Source organism: Homarus americanus, unplaced genomic scaffold (assembly GCF_018991925.1).
Source record: "Homarus americanus isolate GMGI-L3 unplaced genomic scaffold, GMGI_Hamer_2.0 scaffold57980, whole genome shotgun sequence".
NCBI classification, from domain to species: Eukaryota; Metazoa; Arthropoda; class Malacostraca; order Decapoda; family Nephropidae; genus Homarus; species Homarus americanus.
In genome coordinates this window covers 25526154-25543366 of record NW_024716703.1, presented here as the reverse complement: position 1 = coordinate 25543366, position 17213 = coordinate 25526154, and the positions used below count along the sequence as shown (strand labels likewise).

The window sequence follows — 17213 nt, the reverse complement described above, 5'->3', positions numbered from 1 at the left end:
CACCTGCTACGCCCAAACTTACACTGCTACGCCCACCACATTTGCTAGACTCTTACAGGTGTGTTAACCAAGAGCTGCGTCAAGAACTCGAGTATAAATATATGTAAGTTTTAACCAACTAACAACCACAACAACCACCATCACTCACTACCCCCTATCACCACCACCACGCACCACCCCTCATCACTACCTACCACTCACCATCTCACCACCTCCTCACAGTTACTCGGTGGTGATCCTCGACAACCCTAACTTAAGGAACTTGTGGCAGAGTACCAACCTCACCATCAACAAAGGGAAGGTGTTCGTACAGTCAAACCCCAAACTGTGTCTCCACCACATCGAAGACTTCATCAACAACACCAATATCACGGGACTCTCAGAAACAGATGTCTCTTCAACCTCCAATGGCGATAAGGTTCCCTGTGAGTATGTGTGTGTGTGTGTGTTAAAAAATTTCATTAAGGGTACAAAATTGAGTTCTTACTGAATTTTATAACTATATCCTGCAACACGCTCAACATTTGCAAGGTATCAACACATTGTTATTCTGTACTCTTCTGTGTTTACATTGTGCTATTCAGGTATAATAATAATAATAATAATAATAATAATAATAATAATAATAATAATAATAATAATAATAATAATAACTAATACGCAAAATAATACGCAAAAACAAAATTCACGACTACCAACGCCAATTCTCACACGGTTTCCTCCTGCTGGTGACGTGGATGCGGCGGTGACTCCCAGGTAACGTGACTCCCCTCAACGCCAGTGTGAGTCAGTCTAGCCTGTACGGGACGCTGAGAGTGACAGTAGCAGCCAGCCCCCTCCCCTTCGTTACCGTCTACTACGTCAACTTCAAGAAAGCTGACAAGAATATTTCCATATATGAGAGTGAGGGACCGTGTAGTGACCAGGGGTAAGTGTAGTGACCAGGTGTGTAAGTGTAGTGACCAGGTGTGTAAGTGTAGTGACCAGGTGTGTAAGTGTAGTGACCAGGTGTGTGAGTGTAGTGACCAGGTGTGTAAGTGTAGTGACCAGGGGTAAGTGTAGTGACCAGGTGTGTAAGTGTAGTGACCAGGTGTGTAAGTGTAGTGACCAGGTGTGTAAGTGTAGTGACCAGGTGTGTGAGTGTAGTGACTCTTAGAGGGTGACAAAGGGGAAGGACTCCAGTTTGTCCATTTAGATTTTTGTTTTTGTTTTTGTTTTAAAGTCTTGGGGTACTAACGACGCCATCTTGCATTTAGGTCAATTTTTATGTCTGAAGCTTTGAGAATCTTGGATGTCTACTGATTCTCTCTCTCTCTCTCTCTCTCTCTCTCTCTCTCTCTCTCTCTCTCTCTCTCTCTCTCAGGTGGTCGACGATGGAGATGGATGCAGGCAACAGTACAGGAGGCACCATTACAGGCAGCATCGTCAACCTGGAACCTTACACACGCTACGCAGTTTACGTTAAGACTTACTCCCTCGCCTCCAGTGCCAAGGGCGCCCAGTCCGAGGTCTTGTACGCCGTCACCAGCCCTTACAGTAAGTCAATTCCCCCCACGTAGCCCTTACCAGCCCTCAGTTTAAGTCCTCTCAGCCCTTACCAGCCCTCAGTTTAAGTCCTCTCAGCCCTTACCAGCCCTTATAGTAAATGTTATCTTGTGAAACCAACACAGAGACTAGAGGGGAACAGACACGACGTGATTTACGATTCAATGATCTTCACACACACACACACACACACACACACACACACACACACAAACACACACACACACGTAAACGAAGCTTTATCAATGAAAAGGATTTATATGAACCCTGATCGAAAAGTCCCTGTGCACCTGAAATACTTACTTACCTTATATTAATGTAGGAATCATTATTTCAGGTGCACAGGGACTTTTCGATCAGCTTGGAGTATTTGAAGAGAGTTCTGACGTCACTTCCTGTCTGACTCCATCCGCTGACAGCCTCCAGTAACCATCTATACTCTCACATCCTGTCAGATTTAATTAACAGTATATAACTGGTCTGTCTGACGTTGTAGATATCAATTTACAATATTCAGTAATGACTAAGGTTGTGTTTGGTATTCTGAATGATTTCTGTTTTGTCTCATGACGAAGGAGTGTTGTCGATGTGTTTTTGTTTGACCAATAAATCAACACTTGGAGGATCTTGTATTGCGCGTTTTATTGTTTCGTTTATATATTTGTTGTCCGGAAGAAAATCTATAGGCGTAAATAAGGATTTCTATGTGCTATGGATTTTCCCGCGCTTTTTATTTCTCACTGGCATTTGTTTGTTGTTATGAATTCTCCCCATTTTCTAATTCCTGTTCTTAATTCCATTTATTCGGTCTAATTTCTCGTCGTTATCTGGTTTGTGTTTTATTCCTCCTTCATCATCACTCAATCTGTTTATTTCCTCGTGTTTGGTTCTCATTTGTTTGATGGTGTTTGTGGTGTTCAATCCCAAACTTCACGAGACAGCAGAAGTTAGACGGACCGATAAAAGGTATCAGGTTCTCTCAAGTGATAAGAAAGTTTAGACAGAGGATCCCTGCAGCCAAGCCAGCCAGTCACGTCAGCCAGTCACCTCAGGACAAGAGAGAAGAAAGATGGCGAAAGTCTGACCAGATATTGTATAGATGAAGACATACTTAGGTCACTTATAGATAAAAATGAAGGAGTTTCGATGCTGTTGTCTTCCCTCCCCATGTAACCTTCTTCTTAAGACGCCTCCCCCTCTCTCTCCTCGCCCACCTTATTAACACGTCTTAAAACTTTTTCAAATAGAGATTAACTAAAGCAGACAGTGTTTTTACTCAGTTATGTGCGAGAGACAAGAAATACAAAAAAAAAACACACAAAAAATGCCTAACCTAACCTAACGTAAACCTAACCTAACGAAAACATAACCTAACGTATACATAACCTAAACATAACCTAACCTAAACATAACCTAACCTAAACATAACCTAACGTTAACATAACCTAACCTAAACATAACCTAACGTAAACATAACCTAACGTAAACATAACCTAACGTTAACATAACCTAACCTAAACATAACCTAACGTAAACATAACCTAACGTAAACATAACCAAACCTAACGTAAACCTAACCTGGCCACTCTCCCTTCCCTCAGACCCGACGGAGCCAGTACAGGTTAAGTGGGTATCAGACAACAGCTCATCACTCGAGGTATGGTGGCAGCCTCCGAGACGACCCAACGGTGTCATCGACCATTACCTCGTCACCCTCACACTCCTGCTAGACACACTCAGAATACCGCCAGATCTCGACTTCTGCAACCAGCAAAGTACGTCCCCGTGTTGTATGATCAGAGGAAGAGAAGTGTGTTGGTAGTGAGTGAATGTTGTCAGGGTTGTCACTGTGTTGTAGGGCAGAAAAAAATAACGTGTGTGATTTAATACTTTCAGGTGTGTTTACGTGTCATAGTTATGTACTGTGTCCTTCGTTAATGTATATTCCTGTGTGTGTTTTTAGTATGAGTACGTTTGTCTGCAGGTTTTGTATGTATGTATGTATGTATGTATGTATGTATGTATGTATGTATTGGAGTGGTATTTTTCAGATTATATCGATATTATTACTTACTGAACACAGGTAGACAGCTACAGGTACAGGTAGACAGGTACAGGTAGACAGCTACAGGTAGACAGCTACAGGTACAGGTAGATGTACTAACACAGTCACCTGGTGTCTCCCCAGCAAGGGAGTACGTTGATAAGAGGATGAAGGCCCCGGCTGTGGCTGAGGCCTCCAGTATCCCAGTGAGGAAGACTCCCAGAATCCAGGAGCAAGCTGAGGAAGAGATGCCTGCCGTGGATGACAAAGAGGGCTCCTGCACCGCCACGCCCACGCCCACCTGCTGTGCCTGCCAGGACGCGGGCGTGGGCGTCGACCAAGAGGTGATGGGACAGATAGGGTTCGAGGACTTCATGATGGACACCGTCTACGTGAAGAAGTGAGTAACGTCTCGCCTCCTGCTCCTTCACGTGTTATTGTTTATGTCATTCTTTTGTTTGAGTGTTCGAGTTATTTGACCTCTGAAACGTATATTGGTCAAAGTTCACTGCAACTTGTAACCAAAGTAAATAATGCAACTGTAACGGTCACAGTATCTGAAAACAGCATCCTCGCCCTGCTAAAGGTGCTCTCTCCTTCACCTGCCGCCCTCATGATCAACAGGTCGAGGAGGAGCACTCACGAGAAGCTCCTTGTTAGTGATGAAGAGTTTGAGGCTAAACTAAGAGCCACTCACCAGCCCACTGAGAACACCTTCCTAAAGAACGGGGAAAATAGCCAATTTAAGGACGCCTCCACCTTCTCCGAGGAGCTTGGCAGCGTTGACGTCTTCACTCGACCGTTCCTCGACCCAGAGGCAGAGAACGAGGAGTTCCCTCTCCACCAGGACCAGAAGGTGCACGAGTTCCCCACCCACGCCGGGATCCACGAGCACTATCAGCCTCACCTAGAGAACCTCACCCAGTACAACACTCCTCACCCACAACACAGTGAGTCCAACCTCTTGTTTATAGCGACCTGTTTAACGTTACTGTGTGTGTGTGTGTGTGTGTGTCGTTGAAGATGTCATGAAGTCACTTAGAGAGAGTGTCTGTATGGGTCCCTTGTCCCCTTAAGTACTTTATGTTCATCTCCCTCCCCTTCTTCTCACCACTCTCCCACACTACCACGACCTGTACACTCTCCACCACAGCTCCACAATCTTTCATTTTCTGATTTCCATTGAAGCCATCCGAGCCGATTCTCCCCTCCCTTAGCAACTCCCCTCCTCACCTTTTTCACTCTCTCCCCTCCTACAAATTCTTCGTCCACCCCAAATCCCTTTATCTCTTTTTAAACCATCATCATCACCTTTTTTTCTTCATCCTTTCTCTTCTTCACCGCCCCTTCCACCATCGTAACCTACTCCCCGCCCTACCTAACCTACCCCCTCGTCCTACCTACAGGCTCGGTACTTCTACACCAGGAACACATGACCCGCGAGACACGCCTGGGCCTACACAACCTCCACCACTACTCCATCTACTCGGTGGCGGTGAAGGCTTGTCAGGCTCCCGTCAACATGCTCTCTGTGGACCCCAATGGCCGACTCGTCCACCAAGGGAAGCTGTGTTCGACCGTCCCAGCCCGTGTCGCTGCTCAGACCAGGCCCAGCGGTGAGTGTTACGTCTACGACCTCTCTCTCTCTCTCTCTCTCTAATCTAAACCAAACCTGACTCAGACACTTTCCCTTCTACAAATACAGTAAATTCACCTGTCTTTTGTCGTTCTCTTAATTACAGGTGTGGCTGACCAGGTGGCCGAGGGGTCCCTACGTGCTGTGGTCCAGACCAACACCTCCAAGACCTCGGTAGTCATCAGCTGGGACCCCCCGACGAGTCCTAATGGAGGGGTGGTGGCTTATATTCTCAAGATCCACGGTGTGAGTGTGTGTGCGTGTGCGTGAGTGCGTGTGCGTGTGTGTGTGTGTACTTGTGGATCTGTTTATGTCTGTCTTTGTATATATATCTTTATCCATAATACAGAAAAACACAATTATCCTTCCATATATCTCTCTTCCTGTCTGTTAACAACATGATAGATAGTTAACATACCATTGTTTACATCACCTGTATTGACCCTGATTGTCCCCCCTCAAGAGCATGATGATGGAGAGGTGTGTGACCGGGAGGGACTTCGAGGCAATGAGTCATAAGGTGGAGTTACCTGACCTGTCTCCTGGTAACTACTCCGTCCAGGTCAGGGTCAGGTCAAAGGCTGCGTACGGTAACTTCTGCGCTCCAGTCTTTTTCGTTATGGTGGTAAGTTTGAATCCTGTGAATATTAGATACCTCAGTTTATTTCAATTGAGGATTAAACACCTTAAAGCTAACCTGACCTGACCTGACCTGACCTAACCTAAAGCTAACCTAACCTAACCTGACCTGACCTGACCTGACCTGACCTAAAGCTAACCTAACCTGACCTGACCTGACCTAACCTAAAGCTAACCTAACCTAACCTGACCTGACCTGACCTGACCTAACCAATAGCTGAAGTTCTTTGACAGTAATATTGACAACAAAGACCAGTTCCACCCATGGCACTGGCACTGGCACTGCTATTCGTCAGTGAACCATTAAAACTACTTTCCTTTCATTATATCTTAAGTGATATGTCTGAGTGATAAAAATATATATATTAGTCTTTCTTGTGTTTTGATTGACGTGAATGGATTTTGTCTTTTTCCTCCACCTCCTCTTTATCCTCTTCCTCCACCTCCTCTTTATCCACCTCTTCATCCTCATCCTCCATTTTCTCTTCCTCAACCCCCTCATCCACCTCATTCTCCACCACCACCTCCTCAACCACCACCACCACCACCACCACCACCTCCTCAACCACCACCACCACCACCACCTCCACCACCACCACCACCACCTCCACCACCACCACCTCCACCACCACCACCCACCTCCCACCACCTCCTCAACCACCACCACCACCACCTCCACCACCACCACCACCTCCTCCACCACCACCTCCTCGTCCACCCACAGGCACAGGAAGAAGACTCAGCAACAAGGACGTGGGTGGTGATAATGACGTGGACGGTGATAGTGGTGATGGCGGGGTTGCTAGTGGCTACGTCCATGTGTTGGTACTGGCGACGCTACACTGCCGCCCACATAATACCTCACACTCTGGAGAAGGTCGACATTAATCCTTACTACCGAGGTCTGTACTGCTTCAGAGACTCTCTCTCTCTCTCTCTCTCTCTCTCTCTCTCTCTCTCTCTCTCTCTCTCTCTCTCTCTCTCTCTCTCTCTCTCTCTCTCTCTCTCTCTCTCTCTCTCTCTCTCTCTCTCTCTCTCTCTCTCTCTCTCTCTCTCTCTCTCTCTCTCTCTCTCTCTCTCCTCTGCCCTCCCTCCTCCGCTTCCATTACCGCCTCAAATGACTTAAGAGAAACTGAAAACCTCAAACAAGAGAGAGGAGAGTGATGTAAGAAAAGTGATGTGGGGAAAATAGGCAAAAAACAAAGAGCTGAAACAAAAACAGAAGAAAAAAAAACTACTCTTTCCCTTTCTCTTGTCTTCACTTTCGTTTCATGGTATCTCTTTCCTGTTGAGAGTATCACGTTTAAAAAGCCCTTCTTGTTAATCTCCTGTTATTATTATTAGCTCATTATCTTCTATGGCAACTGAGTTAAATTCACCCATTGTCTTTTTTTTTTTTAACCCATCCCCGTCTAGTCTTCTCCTACAGCCCTTACGTTATAGCTATCTTTCTAAAAATTTTTTCCCCCGTATCTGTTTTTCTCATCTGTCCTCTCACCCCCCCCCCCCTGTATGTTACCTTGAGACACCTGGTTCACCTTTTATACACGATAGTTGGAACAAATTTCACCTCATACTGTTCACTCGTTCCCTCAACACCCAACAGAAGGCTTCGCTCCCTCCGAGATCTTCCAGGAGGAGTTTATCTTCTGGCGTGATGACCTGAAGGTGATGTACGACCGTCCTCTTGGCCACGGGTTCTTCGGGATGGTGTTTGAGGGATTGGTCAACCGGTGTGGCCAACAGACTCGAGTAGCCGTCAAGACCCACAACGAGAGAGCCAGCACGGAGGAGATACGCCAGTTCTTAAAGGAAGCAGCACTCATGCAGTAAGTACACGGGGTAGTAGTTATTGTAGGGAGTCTGTCTGTAACTGTGTGAGGTCAATAAATAATACTGGAATAGTCTCATGACCTCCGTGACCCCTCCACCCCCTTGAACTTGACCTTTGATTGACCTTGACCAAATACAGGAAGACCTCCAAGGATAAAATTATACAAAGTTTGTCTCCACACACACACACGATTGTCTCTTTGCAGCGCCACACATTTTCTTAACAATTTTCTTCTCTTCGTCCATTGTTTCCTTAATTAAGACTCAATGATAAACCTTCATTATAAAAATACTCCATTGTTATGTGTAAGATAAGCCAATGTTATTGTCAGACTGGCTGCCCACTCCTAAACACCATCACAATGTTCCCACACAACCTCGCACAAAAGATCTCTTGCTAGTGTTAATGTTGAGTTTTATGGACGATCTCTGACGTCAACATCCTCAACCACGAACAACACAAATCACATGGACAATAATTCTGGTTAAATTTGACGAATCTTAAGTTAATATTAACAAAAATACGCACAGAAAGATCACAATTATTCATCTGCCATTTTCTTGTATTGTATTTTGGAATATTACTAAAACCTGTAGCTTATTCGTCGAGTTTCTGAATTTATACAGAGGATAAGAGGCGAACGTCCATCCTCACTACTCAAGTAAAATGGATAATATTACAGGGGTGAGGTGATGGATGCGTCACAACAGGTAGAATGGATGATGGGTGACGTCCCCTTCACTAGTGTGTTTACAGGGGCTCATCATATAAACATTCCATAAATCATTATCATCGAGTTTGTGTTTTAATAATGTTTTAATTGGATTCCATAGTGTGTTTACTATTGTGAGTTCCCGTCTGTCGAATGTAAACAAACACAACGTTGCCACACTGCACAAAACCTGACGATGAGCTCCTGTAAAACGCACTAGTGAAGGGGACTGGACATCCTTCTCTCCTAATAACATAGATAGGATGTGTGGGTACAGCTACAGGTGTCGTCCATACCTCCCTCAGGAACATCACCTGTCACCACGTGGTAAGACTGCTGGGGGTGGTGGGCGACTACTCCCCAGTCTTCGTCGTGATGGAGCTCATGCAGGAGGGAGACTTGAAGACCTTCCTCAGGAAACACCCGCCCAACTTCCTCACTGGCCAGGTAAGGTGGACAGGTTAAGTCAGGTAAGGTGGTCAGGCCAGGTAAGGTGAGCAGGCCAGGTAAGGTGATCAGGCCAGGTAAGTGATCAGGCCAGGTAAGTGATCAGGCCAGGTAGGTGATCAGGCCAAGTGATCAAGCCAGGTCGGTGGTCAGGCCAGGTAAGGTGGTCAGGCCAGGTAAGTGATCAGGTCAGGTAAGTGATTAGTTCCTCACAAAGCAATTATAACTCAGATATATCAAGGTCCACACCAACACACCCCAACACACACCAACACACCCCAACACACCCCAACACATCCCAACACACACCAACACACCCCAACACATCCCAACAACACACCCCAACAGATCGCACCAACACACCCCAACACATCCCAACAACACACCCCAACACATCCCAACAACACACCCCAACAGATCGCACCAACAGACCCCAACACATCCCAACAACACACCCCAACACATCCCAACAACACACCCCAACACATCCCAACAACACACCCCAACACATCCCAACACACTCCAACTTACACCCCAACACACCCAACCACACCCCAACCACACCCCAACACACCCCAACACACCCCAACACACCCCAACACAACCCAACACACCCCAACACACCCCAACACACCCCAACACACACAAGCACTCAGCTCATGTCTCCTAACGCAACTCTCTTTTTTTCTCCTATATCCGGTTTGGTGACAAGAAGAGAGAGATGAGCTGACACTACCCGCTGACAGGTTGGAAATGCGTGTGTCAGCTCATCGAGGCGACCCGTCAGCACATGAACACGGGGAAACATCACGGTTTTGTTGATACGAGTTACTGCTGGACAGAAACACGGCCCATAAAACATCATACGAGTTTTGTGACGTTATAGATTACGATAAATAAATAAAAAAATTATATAGATTATCCTGAGTCATAGATATTTAATGAGATGGAACAGTTTATATAGGTATTAAAAATTAGAAGAAATATACGATTTTTTTTTTAATTTTGTGGAATCATTCATGTATAAAGCCCTTAAGCACATGCATGGATCGTAAAACACGTACACAGACCAGAAAACACGTACAACAAACGTAAAAACGGACACTAATCCTAAAACACGCACACAGATCATAAAACACGGACACGAATCCTAAAACACGCACACGAATCAGAAAAACACGTACACGGACCGCTAAACACTCCCATTATTGGCTCCGAATATTCAACCGAACCAGATTCTTACATTATGACTGGACAAAAGATCAAAATATAAAGTACCTGTAGTACCTCCAATTACCAGGTGTCGTAACTAACCTGGAAATCACCTCTGTACTGAGTCACGTCACATTCCCCTTAATATACAGTACATTTCCATATGCCTTATTAACATATAGAGAGTCATAGGTGATTGTAAATAACGTGATTTTTAATTTCTTGAGATGTTTACAAACTCATATTAGGGATATTCGTAGATAGTGATGTAAGAGAGAGAGACTGGCGGGTGGTAGGAGAAAGCAATGTTGATTTTCCCAGGTAAACGGACTCATTTATACAGGTGTGACGCTATTAGGATAACGAGTACCAACCGAGCTAGATTGTGTGTGTGTGTGTGTGTGTGTGTGTGTGTGTGTGTGTGTTAGTCATTTAACCCAACACACGTGCAGGGACCTGAACATTTAAAGCCACATTGATAAACATTCACAATAGTTCCCAATTCAAAGCTTCTGTGTTAGATCAAATGAACAACAAATGAAGAAAAATAATAATTATCTACAAAGTTGAAATAAATAACAAATGAAAAAAAAAATATTAACTAAAACTCGGCAGCCGATAAAGGTCAGGTGTGTTATCCAATTAGTGTACAGTAGGTAGTCTGATAACCACAAAGGAAAAAAGAAAACACGAAGTTACAAAATTTTCGTGTAGTTCTTGTCTTCAAAGGTGAGTATTGAGTAGAGACTGTGGGTTAGGTTAGGTTAGGTTAGGTTAGGTTAGAACAAAACTATCCAATCTGTACACACTATTCTGTACAACACTATCACCTAACCTCTGCCCCTAACCTAACCTAACCTCTGCCACTAACCTAACCTAACCTCTGCCACTAACCTAACCTAACCTCTGCCACTAACCTAACCTAACCTCTGCCCATAACCTAACTAACCCCTGCCACTAACCTAACCTAACCTCTGCCACTAACCTAACCTAACCTCTGCCATAACCTAACCTAACCTCTGCCACTAACCCTAACCTAACCTCTGCCACTAACCTAACCTAACCTCTGCCACTAACTAACCTAACCTCTGCAACTAACCTAACCTAACCTCTGCCACTAACCTAACCTAACCTCTGCCCTAACCTAACTAACCTCTGCCACTAACCTAACCTAACCTCTGCCACTAACTAACCACAACCTCTGCCACTAACCTAACCTAACCTCTGCCACTAACTTCTTCAACCTCTGCCACTAACCTAACCTAACCTCTGCCACTAACCTAACCTAACCTCTGCCACTAACCTAACCTAACCTCTGCCACTAACCTAACCTAACCTCTGCCACTAACCTAACCTAACCTCTGCCACTAACCTAACCTAACCTCTGCCACTAACCTAACCTAACCTCTGCCACTAACCTAACCTAACCTCTGCCACTAACCTAACCTAACCTCTGCGCCTCACTCCTAACACCCTCACTGCTGTGTCTACCTGCAGAAGATGATAGAGATGGCGGTGGAGGCAGCGGACGGGATGGCGTACCTAGCGGCGGGGAAGTTAGTACACCGTGACTTAGCAGCCCGTAACTGTATGCTGGACAACGAACTGACCCTCAAGATTGGTGATTTTGGCCTCACACGAAACCTCAAGTCAGATTATTACAGGAAAGGTGAGACTACCTGGCCCTTCCTTCCCTCATTACCAAGATTCGTGTTTTTTTTTTTCGTGTGGTGGGTTTTTAAGTTTAAATATATAAGATATATATTTTTTTTATTGATTCGTGTTATTTCCAGGTATTTGTGTCATTTCATCCCGTTGTTTTGATATCTTTCCTAAGTTCACATATACGTGTTCCCAGTGATGGTACTATTATTCACCGTAAAACAACGTAAATGAAGATGATTAAAATTATCAAAGCTATTATGAAAACTTTTAGAGCATTATAAACGTACAAACATACATACTGTATATACATAATGGTGTTCGAGGATGGCCGGCCCAAGGGCCACCTTGGCGTGAATTTGTTTAAGGTGTAGAAGCTGTCGCCAACACAACAACCACACCCTGAGTTAACGAGTTGCATGACCCAGTGTCAAGGAATAGTCCGAGAAAAACGAACAACTCACCAACTGCACTGGCTAACCACTACCTCAGAACACGATCCGCAAATCGATTAACATCCAGGTCCCCAATTAATGCTGCCCATAGTTTCACCCTGCCCGGGAATCGAACCCGGGTCCATTAGCTTGTGTTGAGAGCTGACCATAACACGCCACACAAACATACATATATACAAACACCTTAGTAAACATAAGAACATAAGAAAATAAGGAGTCTGCAATAGGCCGGTTGGCCTGTGCATGGCAGCTCCTGTCGGAAGTTACTACCACTCTCTATCATCCATGAATCTATCCAGCCTCCCTTTGAAACTTTCCAGCGTTCCAGCACTTACTACAAGTTGCTAAGCTTGTTCCTCGTCCACCACCCTATTTAAACCAGTTCCTTCCTATCTCCCTCCTAAACCTAAACTTATCCAACAGAATCCGTTGTTCCGAGTCCCATCCTGCTCGGATATTATAAGAACTTTATCTATATCACCTTTATTGATTCCTTTCACCCACTTGAATACTTCTATCATATCTCCCCGCACTCCCCGCATATGTGTGTCTCATGGCAACAGAAGGCCAGGGGATGCTGCCAGTAAAGTGGATGGCGCCGGAGAGTCTTCAGTTCAGCGTGTACAGCACCCAGAGTGATGTGTGGAGCTACGGCGTCCTGCTGTGGGAGATGGCCACCCGGGGTGTTACGCCCTACAAGGTGAGGTGCTCTTACCGCTTGTGTGTGTGTGTGTGTGTGTGTGTGTGTGTGTGTGTGTGTGTGTGTGTGTCCATCCATCCATCCATCCATACATAAATACATCCAAACACTTCCTTTAAATACACTTCCCCATCAGGTAAACGAGTACAGGTATATATACATAATCAAGCCCTAATTACATCCATAACAGAGACACAAGATAGATGAGACACTTCCAACATGTTATCTCTGTAAAATACGGTGTGAGTCCATTGGCGTATATATATATATTATTGTTGTTAAAATGTACCTTCATAATTTATTTATTTTTATTTTTTAAAGTGATTAGTCGTTGTTTACATTATTGGTTATAAACAAAATGGTGACAGTGTGGTAGTGCTGGTGAGGTGATAGTGTGGTGGTGTGGTACAGGTGGTAGTGTGGTAGTGCTGGGAGGTGATAATGTGGTACAGGTGGTAGTGTGGTAGTGCTGGTGAGGTGATAGTGTGGTGGTGTGGTACAGGTGGTAGTGTGGTAGTGCTGGTGAGGTGATAGTGTGGTGGTGTGGTACAGGTGGTAGTGTGGTAGTGCTGGCGAGGTGATAGTGTGGTGGTGTGGTACAGGTGGTAGTGTGGTAGTGAAGAAAAGACGACTAAGAGATGGAGGTTTATTCCTGACGTGTAACCTTCACTACCACACTACCAAATTAAACTAACCTAGCCCAACCCAACCCAACCCAAGCCAACCCAACCCAACCTAACCTAACCAAGTCACACGGTGTCCTCCCCATCAGAACCGAACTAACGACGAAGTGATAAGACTAGTGGTTGAGAGGTATGCTACGTTGAGCCGCCCTAGGAACTGCCCCAAGCCCCTGCAGCGGGTCATGAGGCGGTGTTGGAGTTATGAAGCCAGAGAGAGGCCCTCCTTCCTCGCCATCATCAAGTATTTGCTTAAGGTGAGTCCTAGATCGATCTATCTATCTATCTATCTATCTATCCTGTCTATTTGTCTATTCTGTCTATATCTATCCTGTCTGTCTGTCTGTCTGTCTGTCTGTCTATTATGCGAGCAAGTGACAGATGCTTCCATGGAAATTGATCTAAGATAACCTTTGCTACTCTTAACCTAGCCAATCTTTACCTAGGCATGGTTTGGTTAGGTTAAGTTTCTTTAGATTTGATCAATTTGGTTACTTTATATTTTCTTGTTTATCAACATTATCGTTATTATAAGAAATTGTGTGCGTTTGTTTATGTTATGTGCGTCTGTGTCTATGTGTGTTTATGTGCGTCTGTCTTTGTGTGTCCGTGTCTTCTTCATGTCTGTGCGTTTGTCTATGTGTGTATTTGTTTGTTTGTTCTGGATAATTTAATGCGACTATTGTGAAGATCTGTCGAAGTGGTTTGTGTTATTGTAGTCTGAAGTAAACATCGATTTAGTGAGTCAGTGAGAACAAGAACAACAACACGAAGAACAAGAACAACAACAAGACGAAGAAGAACAAGTCCAACAAGAAATCACTGATAATATTCGTGATATTTTAAACAAGGAAAATAAAAGTATTTAACGCCATATACCCGGAAATAAACACCCGAACACAACCTCGTCCGAATACGTGAAATCCGAAATTTCTAAAAGTCCGAAACCGTGAGTAATAACCATAATTAAATAAATAAAAATAAATAAATAAATAAATAGGGTACTAAATATTATGTAATTATGAGATATATTGCTTAGGTCAGGCAGCTGTGAATGGGGTAATTAGTTAAAGCTAATTGGGTAGTAATTCTTCGAGGATGATATCACTCAGGTGTGTAATAATAATAATAAATATAATAATAATAATAATAATAATAATAATAATAACAGGTGCTCAAGACTACAGTAAATACATTATTTGTGAATAATTTCCGCTTTATTATTTCCATTCAAACTCTGAGGCCACGTAACTATTCTCGTTAACCTGGTATTAATGTATGTATGTATGTATGTATGTATGTATGTATGTATGTATGTATATTAAAACATCGGTTAAATGTGTTGGTGAATGTCTGTTTGTGTGTGTCTGGGTCCATGTGTATATGTTGTGATATTTACGTAGGTGAAGCTATGTTGTCTGTCTGTCTGTCTGTCTGTCTGTCGGTAAGTTTAATTCAATCTTTATATTATGGAACCCTTACGATTATTTCCTATGATAACTGGACACTGTTTTAGGTCAGGTTTTATCCACCTCTAACACACACACACACACACACACACACACACACACACACACACACTTCCTTTGTTTCACTTTACACAGGTGGGGGTGAGGAGATCTATACTACACCTGTCTCTACACAATATAACTTTTTCAGAACATTCCTTTAACGTTTTTCAATTGTCATTCAGCTACCGAGTTGTGTCTTTCACTTTATCCTCCAGAAACACGTATTATTCTGGTTGTGTTTCGCTTTGTTATTGTGTCGTATTCCTGTGAAGATAATTTGCATCACCAGAAAAATTTCCACATTAGCTTGTTTCACCTATAAAGATTGACCACCCTAACCTAACCTAATACTAACCTAACCTATCCTAATCCTACCTAACGCTATTTGGGGATAGAGGTGGGGAGTGAGGTAAGGGTAAGAATAAAGATGGGTAAGGAGTAGGGTTAGGTTGGGTTGGGTTGGGTTGTTGGAGTGGGTAGGGTATTGGTGGGATTGGGGTAGGGTGGGGTAGGGTTGGGTTGGGTTGGTGGGGTAGGGTTGGGTTGGGTTGGGTGGTGGTTGGGGTGGGATTGGGTTGGGTTGGATGGGGTAGGGGTGGGGTGGGGATGGGGATGGGGTTGGGTTGGGGTGGGGTTGGGTTGGGATTTGGGGATGGGGTTGGGGTTACTAATTGTTACAGCACCCCGTGTGAAACTCTGACTCCCCCTTCTTTGTTCCATCCACCCTATTTTTGGGTTGAATTTGGGATTGGGTTGTAATTAGAGAAATAATCTGTAATTGTAAATGAATACAATTGAACAGTCTAAGAGCCTCTCTCTCTCTCTCTCTCTCTCTCTCTCTCTCTCCCTCACAGTACACTTCCCATGACTACACCAAAAGAGGTTTGAGAGACTCCTTCTACCATCGGTCCAGCGACTATTCCAGGGTGAGATAATTAGCCACCAACACCAGGTGAGATAATTACCACACAACACCAGGTGAGATAATTACCACACAACAACACCAGGTGAGACACCAATCTAATCCAACCTAACCTAACCTACCGCCTCTACAGACTATTTCCCGGGCTGCTGACCTTGGGTTAGGTAAGGTTAGGTTAGGTTTTTGTCTACAGAAAGAGCTTATCATCATGCTATTGAGTTGATGTTGAAGCTTTTTGTGAATGAAGCTATGGCACAACAATACGAGTAGTCTTAGGCTGTAACAACGCCAGCTACGCATGGTCTGGCTGTAGCTAACAATACAGTGATCTTAAGCTGTAACAATATCAGCTCGGTTGGAATAGCTGTAACGGCAACAATACACGAGTAATCTTAAACATATCAGCATCAGCTACATGGAGATTTTCTTTAACAATAACAATAGAGCTAAGACGCGCATCTGCTTGAGAAACATAAAACGCCGTAGGTTTCCGCTCTTGGGTACGTCAAAGCGCAGACAAGCGAACTTCCGTGGCGGAGTTTGCACCAAGAGAGTAACTCTGATGACTCTGACCTGGCCTCAGATCACTCCTCCAGATATTAGTGGGTAAGGTACACACACACACACACACACACACACACACACACACACACACACACACACACACACAGTTGGGACAACAGTGAGTGTCGAGATAAACACACCCAACAGAAGTAAACACACTCAACAGAAGTAAACACACTCAACAGAAGTAAACACACTCAACAGAAGTAAACACACTCAACAGTAAACACACTCAACAAGAAATGACTTTTACTCAACAAGGAAGTAAACACACTCAACAGAGTAAACACACTCAACAGGAGGTAAACACGCTCAACAGGGGTAAAACACACTCCGGCAGTAGAAAAGCACGCTCAGCAAGTAAACACCTCAGCAAGTAAACACACTCAACCAGAAAGTATTGACTTGCGCTCAACAGAGTAAACACACTCAACAGAAATGTACACACACTCAACAGAGGTAAACACACTCAACGAGTAAACACACTTAACAGAGATTTAAAACACACTCCAAACAAGTACACTCAACAGAGATAAACCACTCAACGGAAATGGCACTCAACCAGGTAAACTGCACTCAACAGAGGTAAACACACTCAACAAGAGTAAACACGCTCAGCAAAGTGCTTTGCTCGGCTTAAAAGTGCACAC

At 44.2% G+C, this 17213-nt stretch overlaps 1 protein-coding gene across 1 annotated transcript in view; it reads left to right on the top strand.

Moving 5' to 3' along the window:
- LOC121858370 (insulin receptor-related protein-like) overlaps positions 1-14582 on the top strand; it is an 81249-nt gene extending 66667 nt beyond the window's left edge. Inside the window, exons 12-26 of the mRNA XM_042354812.1 lie at positions 223-425; positions 757-928; positions 1364-1536; positions 3147-3320; positions 3734-3989; positions 4205-4539; positions 4996-5205; positions 5332-5471; positions 5689-5850; positions 6589-6766; positions 7471-7693; positions 8716-8857; positions 11567-11738; positions 12750-12886; positions 13659-14582. Of these exons, the coding sequence (XP_042210746.1) occupies positions 223-425; positions 757-928; positions 1364-1536; positions 3147-3320; positions 3734-3989; positions 4205-4539; positions 4996-5205; positions 5332-5471; positions 5689-5850; positions 6589-6766; positions 7471-7693; positions 8716-8857; positions 11567-11738; positions 12750-12886; positions 13659-13976 (2995 nt within the window). The 3' untranslated portion in view covers positions 13977-14582. The remainder of the gene's footprint in view (positions 1-222; positions 426-756; positions 929-1363; positions 1537-3146; positions 3321-3733; positions 3990-4204; positions 4540-4995; positions 5206-5331; positions 5472-5688; positions 5851-6588; positions 6767-7470; positions 7694-8715; positions 8858-11566; positions 11739-12749; positions 12887-13658) is intronic.
- The last annotated feature ends 2631 nt before the right edge of the window (positions 14583-17213 follow it).